Source organism: Ascidiella aspersa, chromosome 3 (assembly GCF_963924565.1).
Source record: "Ascidiella aspersa chromosome 3, kaAscAspe10.2, whole genome shotgun sequence".
In the NCBI taxonomy this organism is placed as follows: domain Eukaryota; kingdom Metazoa; phylum Chordata; class Ascidiacea; order Phlebobranchia; family Ascidiidae; genus Ascidiella; species Ascidiella aspersa.
In genome coordinates, this window is record NC_139449.1 from 16,958,997 (window position 1) to 16,968,683 (window position 9,687).

The window sequence follows — 9,687 nt, forward strand, 5'->3', positions numbered from 1 at the left end:
CTCACTACACGGTTATTCAACCTTAAGTACATGCTAACAGTTACGAGCCTAAAAAATTCACAATGAGCATTTCTAAAACAATACATGTTGACATATATAGTTAAAATATGTATATACTTGTTTTAATAAAATTTTATTCTTGAAATCTACCTAATAGCAGCAAATTTTATATAAAACAATAAATAAACACTATAAAAAGTAACAAAAGTGTAACCTACTGCATCGGAACCAAGAGGTGGTAGGTGAGCTTTGGTGTTAAATCCTTCATGGGCAGCCCGACATGCATTAAACCCATGCTCTATGTTGCCCATAAATGCCTGTTGTGCAGCAGTCTGTATGTTTAGGAAAGTTTAGATTAAATAGAAGATTTAGCAGGAATATTTCAGAAGGGCCATGGCAGTATGACAGAAAGGTGGCGAATTGGCGACTATGTCGGCCGAAGAATCAGACAGCCAAAAAAAAAAAAAAAAAAAAAGAAATTAGCCAAAAAAAAAAGTTTTAATTTTTTTTTTTTTTTGAAAGATCGATTTTCTAAAAAGACGTGTGCTTGTTCTACACATATTCATATCTGTATGAACATTATGCACTAAAATTGGCAGGAAATAATTTTTTTGTGCCATTCTGAAAAAAGTTAGGGAAGTACGAAGCACGATGTTTAGCAGGGAAAAGCCAGTGTTAGGCATATAGATTGTTTATTAGTTTAAAAAGTACTAAACTTCGATAAAACTGTTGTGAATTTGCAGTTTTACTTGATTTGGCAAGTACTTCTTTATTAAGTTAAAAAAGCAATCATGATAGTCGCCATTCCTGTTAAATAGACAGGTATGACATTTGCATGGGGATAACGAGGATGCACTATGCCATGCTGTTCCATGTAAGGCTAAAACTATATTTTTGGCTGTTTTAATTACGTAAACGCAAAAAATGTTTGCCCTTTGCGCGAACTTCACCTTCCTTTAGGTATGCTTGTTTCTCTCCTAGACATGTTCACTCCCAGTCCAAGCTGTACTTGGGCATACCACATATTTATTTCTTTATGTTACAACAAATTTTGGCTAATTCATTTACTTCTTAATAGTCTTGTTTATCGCCTAAACATGGCAAGGTACACATTCCTTTGACGAACACATAATATAAGTTTAGGGGCACGAATTTACGCCAAAAATGCTTGTCACCAGAAGGCTGGCAAGATTCTGCCAGCCTGGGCCATGGCACCCTTGTCATAATAGGTAAATATTTTGTAATTTTATTTTTGTCATATCCTGTTTTTTAACACTTGGTTTGTCACAAATTGTGGTTTAAATATAACCTTTCAGCCCCCCTGCTTAATTTATATTTAGAGGACAAAACACATATATACTTACAAAGCGTAAGAAGAAAAGCGTTAGAAAAAAAAACAATTGCTACGTTGGCTTACTATAGACTGAGTGTATACCTGGAGGTGGAGAAGAAATAGTTCCTCTCACAAACTGACTAGGAGAACAATAAATCGTGTTGTGATTCTGAGACACGTTACATTAGAAATATTTTTAAATATTTAACTTGACCGGGCCTGGAAAAAATGGCTTCCGTTCGTATCTTCGCCAAAAACAGCTGATTAGCCCTGGCATAAAAGGCCAGTGTAAAAATTCTTACCAATGGTTGTCCACCATAAGAAAGGTTGTTATGAGTTGTGACGTGCGAGGGTGGTTGCATTGCACCCATTGAATAAGAATCTGGGGTCGCTGATGAGTTACGAATAACCCCTGGCATTGCAACTGACCCAGAGTGGTACTGGCCCGCTGAACCTCCGTGCATCCCAACCATTTGGGCTCTGCAAGAAGAATACAGCATTTGACAAATCTAGCAATCGTTCTTATTGTTATAAATATTTGTGAAATCTAGCAAAGCTTCTTTGTTATTGTATAAACAATGCTGCGTTAAGACAATGTTCAAAAAATGTCTGCAGGCTAGGTCAACAATTTTTAAAAATATTTGTTTTTTAGATTATTTAACTTAATTTTAGCAAACCTTCGTGGTGAAACAACGTCTTCAACCATTGCTGCATCTTCATCCATGTCAACTCCATAGTTGTCTTTGGCTTGCCGCTTCTTCAAGATAATATCAATATATCCTGCAATGAGTTGTGCTATCTGATCACCTTCAGTGGTTTGAACGCTGTAGTAGCCATCTTGGTAGTCACCAAAATCCTAAAAAAAATTAAAAAAAAATCAAGATTAAAGTAATTTAGAAACAGACAAACTCGAGAAACAACAATACGAATTATACAACAGAAAACAAATTAATAAAAATTACCAATGTGAAAGATTTTGGTGAGGCTGCCCAACGTTTGACGGAAGTGAGTGGCCAGACTTTAATCATGTCTTTTGTACGTTCATCTACTCGCATAACGGATTCACGCGTTATACCAAGCAGACGAGGAACCAACTTGTTACGTCCTTTCATTTTTTCCTGTTACATGTTTTTTCATAGTAAACATTTCTATATTTATACTGACTTAAGTTAGTTTTAAACATATTTACAAAGATATATTTTTCCATAGCACACGAAGTAAGTCGATTAAAACTTTAAAATACATAGTAAGTGACAATGAGACGACATACGTTGCAGCAAGTAAACATACACTAAAAATCGTTATTATGTTATTACCTTGACCAGAAAAAATGTGACACCATATGTCTTGAGAGCTCTACACTTTTTGGTGTATTTCACCTTGGCCTCAATCTCATTAAGCATGTCCAATGCCTTATGTTCACCAAAAATTTTCTTCTCAATGCCTCTGCTTCTTACATATTCCTTGGGCAAAAAGTCTTTCAATCTGTGAAAAACACAATGTATAGCACCGGGGTGGGGATGCAAACCAAACGGCCCGCGGCAAAATTAATACGTTTCTTTTACATACTGGGCACCAGGCGATACAACATATTTTTTGGCTACTTTAACTTTGTAAATGCATTTTTTCCTACCCTAGGTCTCACGTTTGTGACCCGTAACAAATTATGTTTATCTTAAACGACTGAAGGCAAATTATTTTGTTTAATGCCTTACAATACACTCTTGCGCAACTTAACAAAAATTAAACCATACGCATCACGTGGTACAAAAGAGCACGTGGTACAAAAAATATATTTAGCGCTGTGGAAATGACATAAAATATCACTAAACAATAGCGAACTATAAAGACCGATTAATGTGGATAAAAAAAATACCAGCAACATGCCACGATGACACTCTCCATCCATATGACTTGTTTATTGTTGGGAAATTAGCTTTCTTAACTTACCATTTTTATCCCTTTTTATTTCAAAAGGAAAATATGATTTGCGTGCTGCATGTCGATAGAGGGGAATTTTAAAAAAAAAAGTCTACTTAACGGCATGTGAAGAAGAACGTTATAAAGGTATGTTTTGAGTGTTTACAGTGACAGCTCCATGACGCGAACTGTGACAAAAAAAAAAGATTTAAAAAACATGTTTTTTTTATTTGTCCAGAACCGTTGTAATGACTATAAATCTATGAATAGATTTCTCATCAATAGTTCAAATCATCGTTAATTAAGTCGCATGTGCACTTGTGGTCGTCAGGATTTCGGATAAAATCGTTAGTTAGTGTCGAGCAAATAACTACATACCATTTATCCATTCATGCGTGTAAAAAACACACTGTATTGCAGTTTAAAAACCCACCCAAATAGTAAAGAAGTTTAAATTATTAAAAAACAATTGGGATAGATTTTGGCGGACGGCGTGCCGGCATTTTTGACAACTGTCATTTCGTTCAGGTGAGTGCTGATTGGTACGCCTGACTCCCGAATGGCGAATGCAAACTTTAATTCAATGCCAACGTTGAACTTGAATTTAACCCATCAGAATGAAACTTACTCTATATAACCGGTCTTGTGCTTTTTTTCGTCATGTGGGCCAAGTTGAATTTGACATTGTAGGGCAGCAAAGGCAGTTGCGTCCTTTTCATTGATTGGATATTGTCCCTTGATGATGCCATCGCGTGACTAAATACAATAAAAAAAGCTAAGAGACTTATCCAACATAAAATTCTGTAAAAGTGGCTTTGATAATGTATTGAATGGCTATTGTTATAAGTTTTAGAACTACACGAAAGTAGTAAATACCTGAACATAAAGTAAGTTTAGTTGAATAGGATCTCTGGAGTCAACGTTTTGATCAGAATAAAAGTATTTCCTTCTAAGAATCAAGGTTTCCATCTCTTCAACTCCCTGTTCGCGCAGTGTTTGTCCATGATTTAACCAGTTTACTGAACAACACATGACTGGTTATTACAAGTTTGTGGCGACCATTGGCATTAGTATTCTACACATGGTGAGGACCCAGTGTAACTGCGGTAGTTTGCTTTATTGGATAAATGCGAACAATATTACACCAAAACTTTGACACAATTGTAGCGATTACGGTTTAAAATAAGTTAATTTAAACTATTTAATTTTGGTTAATTTTCAGTTTTAACCTCTATTTTTCTTTAATTTATCGCTAAGTTTTATTAATTTACGATTGTCATGTGGGCAACGATAAGCTCTGCAGTGGGTACTTAGGTTTTGATCATTGTGGCATTTAAACAAAGGTTGCACACAAAATACACCTGTAGTTAGATCACAACAGTTCTAACATATTTTGTGGTGTGCTCTTACATTCATCATCTGTATGGAGCTTCTTTTTCAAAGTTTCAAATTTCCTGTCTGTAGTTCCTGGTCTGAGCAATGTCCCAGTATCCTGTTTAACAATACATCAGAAAAAATATTACAACAACCTTGGCACAGCCAAGGTTCTTAAAACGTTAGTTAAAAACCTTTTAATTATATCACACAGAACCGGTTTCTTATATTCTTATGTACTCCATTGGCGTCCACAAAATAATGTTATGTATATTGTTATTATACCAACTGTAACAAGAAAATTACTTTTGCAGTAATTCAGTCAGCTTTACTAGAATTAAGCTTCCCAAATCTTTTATAAACTTAAATTAACAGTTTAAAACATCGTAAGGCGCTTTTCAAAAAAAAAAATTAATGCTTTGTTCTGAAAAAGTAAGATGCTTTAAATTAGGAGTTCCTAAACTGGGGTTGGTGCCTAATAATCATATGAATAACGTGACAGCGTTTAGGTAACAGCTTTGGCGATGTTTAGCCAACGCCCCACTGTAACTTTTTTAGTCCTTTCTAACTTTTTCATAAAAAAAATGTTTTTACTAAAGCGAGTGCGCACCTGCAATAAAACTACGAACGTATAGTTGCAATCTACTTTGCTCAAAATAAAGAAACTGCCCTTTGCGCTGAACAATAAACTTACTTGATATTCTATTTTTTCACAATACCCAATTGATAAGCGTCGCTAAAACTAATTGCAGTTTAACGATTAGCACGAGAGTTAGTGACGTTAACACTTACTGCAACTAAACTTACAAAATGTGAATGTTTTTTATGATAAAAATACCAAATAACGAGTGTATAAGAGTTATTTAAAGGGCGATTTTTTTATCTTATCTTGCATTTCACACATTTTCAACTTTGTTAAACAAACATTCCTATAGTTTAAAAGCTCAACGTTGTAAGATATTTGTTTTTGTCGCATTGAACGTGAACGCCACGGCGTATTTTTTTTACAATTTAATGTTTAGTTAAATAAACCAGTGTCTTATATTGTTTGCCAAATTAAGCAAAAATATTGCAAATTCGATTGCCTTAGTTTCCAATTTTGGCGTTTTTACGATTTAAAAGTTCAAATTCAAGTTTCTCAGTTACGGTTTAGATTGTCAATTGAACGAACATTGAGGAAACTTTATATTTTATTTTTTAAGGTTGAAACAAGACAGGGTTGATATTCAGTTAAAATTTGCACTCGCCAGTCGGATGAGTGTCGATCAATCAACACTAGGCCGGAAGAAATACAACTCGCAAAAAATGTCAATACGCCGTCTGAAACGTCCTCATGTTTTTTGACCAATCAACCTATTTTTAATTTCATGGATTTAACATAGTACTCGTATCGTCGGCCTCGATTGTTTACTGAACATTTTTAAATGATTAGTACTTTTTGTCATGCCTAATGCTCTTGTTTAATTCGCTTTTGTAGTAGCACAAGCATGAATCGCTAGAGACTTACGCAATAATTTGCCTTTCGTATTGGCTGTAAGATAATTTATCGTAGATCAATTAAAATGATTCCAGTACTAATTTATTAATTCGTAACAAATTATGTCTAACTTTAATTACTGACGGCCAAACGTATCGTTAAATGGCTTACGATACACTTTTGCGCAACTACAACAAGAAAATGACCAAACGCTTCGCACGTGGTAAAAAGTCCTTAGCTTACAATATGTCGATCACGATCGAAAACGGTCTACTGCAGTAGGGAAAAGTTATTTCTACGAGCCTCTGATCTGTTTAATATTACTTCAGGAGAGAATTTGCGAAGCGAAAATGACGTAACAAAATCTCACTAAATAATAGGTTTAGAAAGACCGATTGAAGTAAATAAAAAAAAAACTACCCGCAACATACCAAGACCGGAGCACGAATTGTTATAAAAAATGAATCTTTATAACTTTGTCCAGTAGGTTAATAATGACTATAAAACTATAAGTCTGCTTTAGGGATTAAACAACCGCTATTGATTATAATTCAAAGTATAATTAATTTAGTCCACTTGTCTACTTGGGGGCTGAGGCCTCAGGCGGTTATCCAGTAACGTTAATTTTCAGCTAAATTTGTTTTGTAAATTGTGCATTTCTTTCGGACGAAAAAAGCGCATGGAACAAAAAATGTTACCTTTTTAGCAGCATTTTGATCTTCCGCTAGCATAACATCACGGACTAGTGAATATTCTTCATGATTTACAATTCCTAAAACATAAAAAAAAATCCCAGTGCTACTCATTCAGGTAAAGTCTTTACATACAAATAGTAATGATTTCTGCATAAAATAACATCAACAATAGCATCATATTAAAATTGCACTTTAGAAATAAACAATTAAAATGCCAGGTAGTTATAGTTAAAACCCTACTGCATCACTGGATAAAATCAAGTAGCATAATAGGTATTTAGCCTGAAGCAACAATATGTTTATTAACTACTAACAGGATGAATTTAGTGACAGTTTTAGAAAAAAAATGCATTAGAAGTAATCTCCTTTTTGTGGAAAATGTAATAAATAAGATGTGAAAACCAAATGTTTAAAACAAAATATCGTGTAGCCCTTGTTAACAAAATGTGACGTGTCTCCGATTACATAGGCACAGTAAATGCAAAATGACGTGACTTTGGGATTATTAGATTCAGGAAATCATTCCAGCCAACAACAGACAACATCCCCAAACAAACTGTGGGAAAGAATGTCCTATAGAAGTGCACGTGAGTAGACACGCCTACCTAATCTCGTGCAAATTGTTATCATCAGTTGGCCAACAGTGTTGCTGTCATCGATCTAAAACAACAAGTAAATATATTATATATGAAAATGCGACACAGTGCAAATAAGGTTTCAATAAAATACAATTATACCATGACTGTTTTGATGGACGCGTCCAGGGTACGGATTTTCAAAGGCCGATGCTTCTGTTTATATTCGAGCACATCCTGAAATATTACCAAGAATCAAATCGATTATAAATGTTATGCCAGTACGCGTTACGTTATAACAGTAATGCAAAGTTTTCCGTTTTCTGTTTTCGCGTAAAATTATAGCACGTACCCCTTTTCTCAGCAGGTAATATTCCAGTGGACGACGGGACTCCAACCAGACTCCCTTTTTAGGATCCTTATCCGATAGAAACAGGCTGTAATCTTGAGCTGACAACACAATAAAGATGTTTCATATTGTAAAACATACCCGACCGCAGGTTATAAAATCAATGACAAGTGGTAACGGCGCGGTATTCTTAAGCTATAAAAACTGATTGTAAAACAAAAATCAGAATGGCACACAGCCAGTTGTAACACGTATGTCGTATAAACTTGACAACCCGGATTCCCGCAAACGAGGCAACGCATTATGTTTAAGTTTAACTGCATAAAGTGTAAGTTAGTAGCGTACTGTGGATACCAGCACAAAAATGACATGCTTAAAGCGCATCTAGCTGTTAAAGAGGGCAGTAGATATATAACAGTCGCTTGCGAATCAACGTACGAATTTGCCATATATGGAATGAAGGAAGGCGTGTTTTACTGCGCGAAGACCCGTGACAGGGGCAAACGTCAATCAATTCCAAAAGAGAGTGTTTGGTAATTAATTTCACTAAAAAGGCTTGGAAGAAAACAAGCTTAATTAGCACAAACGACAATGAGTAAAACAAAGGCTATAAATGAGTTCTAGGTCAGCCGCAATGAACACTGATCCTTTCATTATACAGTTTTTTACCACAAAATGTGGGACGATGTTATTTTAATGCTAAATGGCCAAGAACATTTAAAAAACGCATTATTCACAAAGAGGGGCGATAATTAATATTTTTTAAAAACGAATGTGAAACAGGTTCATTTCGTTTTTGCTGGCGATAACAGCTTGGATTAACAGCCAAGCCTCTTAGAAATTTCAGATACAAATTAGCTGAAGCCTTACGCTTTACCTACCTTGACCAAGTTGGGCCTCAGGCGCCTTCTCCCTTATAATGCGACAGGCATCATATACTATGCAGGAAGGATCGAAGTTCATCGTCTTTGTGGCACTTGCCTGTTTGATGTGAATCTTTAGCGCTAGTTTTTCCATGATGGCACTTTCGCTGTCGTTCTGCTACCGAGGCAAAGGTTTAATAACCATATAATTGGAATTATAAAACGTTATCACCAGAAGTTATGCGTCCTAAAACATCCGGGTTAGTCTGTCAAAAAAACATCGGACAGTTAGCTTGTGCTGTGAATAGTTTTTTATTTAAACCAACAAATTTTTAATAACGAAAAACAAGTTTTTTACCATCGGAAAAAGCGCTTGCTTTCTATCGAAAAGGTATAACGCATATTCACATTTCGCAGATAATATTGTGAATTGACAACTCTTATTTAACCACAATGCAATTTCAGCACGAAATACTAGTTAATTATACATAACATTAGTAAAATCATTAAATGTCTCGGAGTAACACAGCCAGTAGATAATGGAAACAATAATACCAGTTACAAATAAACCAATATATATCATCAAAGCGCATTTAGCCCGAATATATCGCACGTCTAAAACCGGATTTCAAGTTAGGTCGTTTCAATGACGCGCTTAGTTTCGCCAAAGTACTGGTCGTTTGTAGTCGCGGATATGACATCATCAATACTCAAGATGGGGGTACTTCGTTTTGCTTACATATGGAAGCTGGTGAGAGCCAACGAAAACAACATTCGCGTCTGAATATACCATAAGAAAAAAGTCCTGTAACACAAAAGCAGCGGTATACGGATGGCCATAAAAAACTATTTCATTGCAAATTCGAATTTTATTCTGACTCCAAAACAATTTAAAGTTTTTAACAAACCGCCAAATAACACCACGCCCACCAGACGCAAGGTGGTTAACACCATCTTACCGTCACGTATGTTCAGCACGATAATTATATCTTTACTTCAGCACAGTGATGCTACTGCGAAAATGCATTTTTATTGCACAAGCAATCTAGCTAACTTTTAAACTTCTCGTAAGTAATGGAACTTCATTGAACTAAAATAAAA

General features: G+C 35.2%; 1 protein-coding gene across 6 annotated transcripts in view; it reads right to left on the minus strand.

Moving 5' to 3' along the window:
- Positions 1-8,845, minus strand: part of LOC146160448 (talin-2-like) — a 30,613-nt gene extending 21,768 nt beyond the window's left edge. For all 6 annotated transcript variants that reach the window (XM_083384022.1, XM_083384021.1, XM_083384019.1 and 3 more), the window contains exons 1-13: positions 8,605-8,845; positions 7,727-7,824; positions 7,537-7,611; positions 7,405-7,459; positions 6,803-6,876; positions 4,664-4,745; positions 4,130-4,272; positions 3,882-4,009; positions 2,650-2,818; positions 2,296-2,451; positions 2,011-2,189; positions 1,636-1,813; positions 219-332 (exon numbers count right to left, since the gene is read on the minus strand). In XM_083384022.1, the coding sequence (XP_083240148.1) occupies positions 219-332; positions 1,636-1,813; positions 2,011-2,189; positions 2,296-2,451; positions 2,650-2,818; positions 3,882-4,009; positions 4,130-4,272; positions 4,664-4,745; positions 6,803-6,876; positions 7,405-7,459; positions 7,537-7,611; positions 7,727-7,824; positions 8,605-8,740 (1,587 nt within the window). In that variant the 5' untranslated portion in view covers positions 8,741-8,845. The remainder of the gene's footprint in view (positions 1-218; positions 333-1,635; positions 1,814-2,010; positions 2,190-2,295; positions 2,452-2,649; positions 2,819-3,881; positions 4,010-4,129; positions 4,273-4,663; positions 4,746-6,802; positions 6,877-7,404; positions 7,460-7,536; positions 7,612-7,726; positions 7,825-8,604) is intronic.
- Positions 8,846-9,687: the final 842 nt, after the last annotated feature.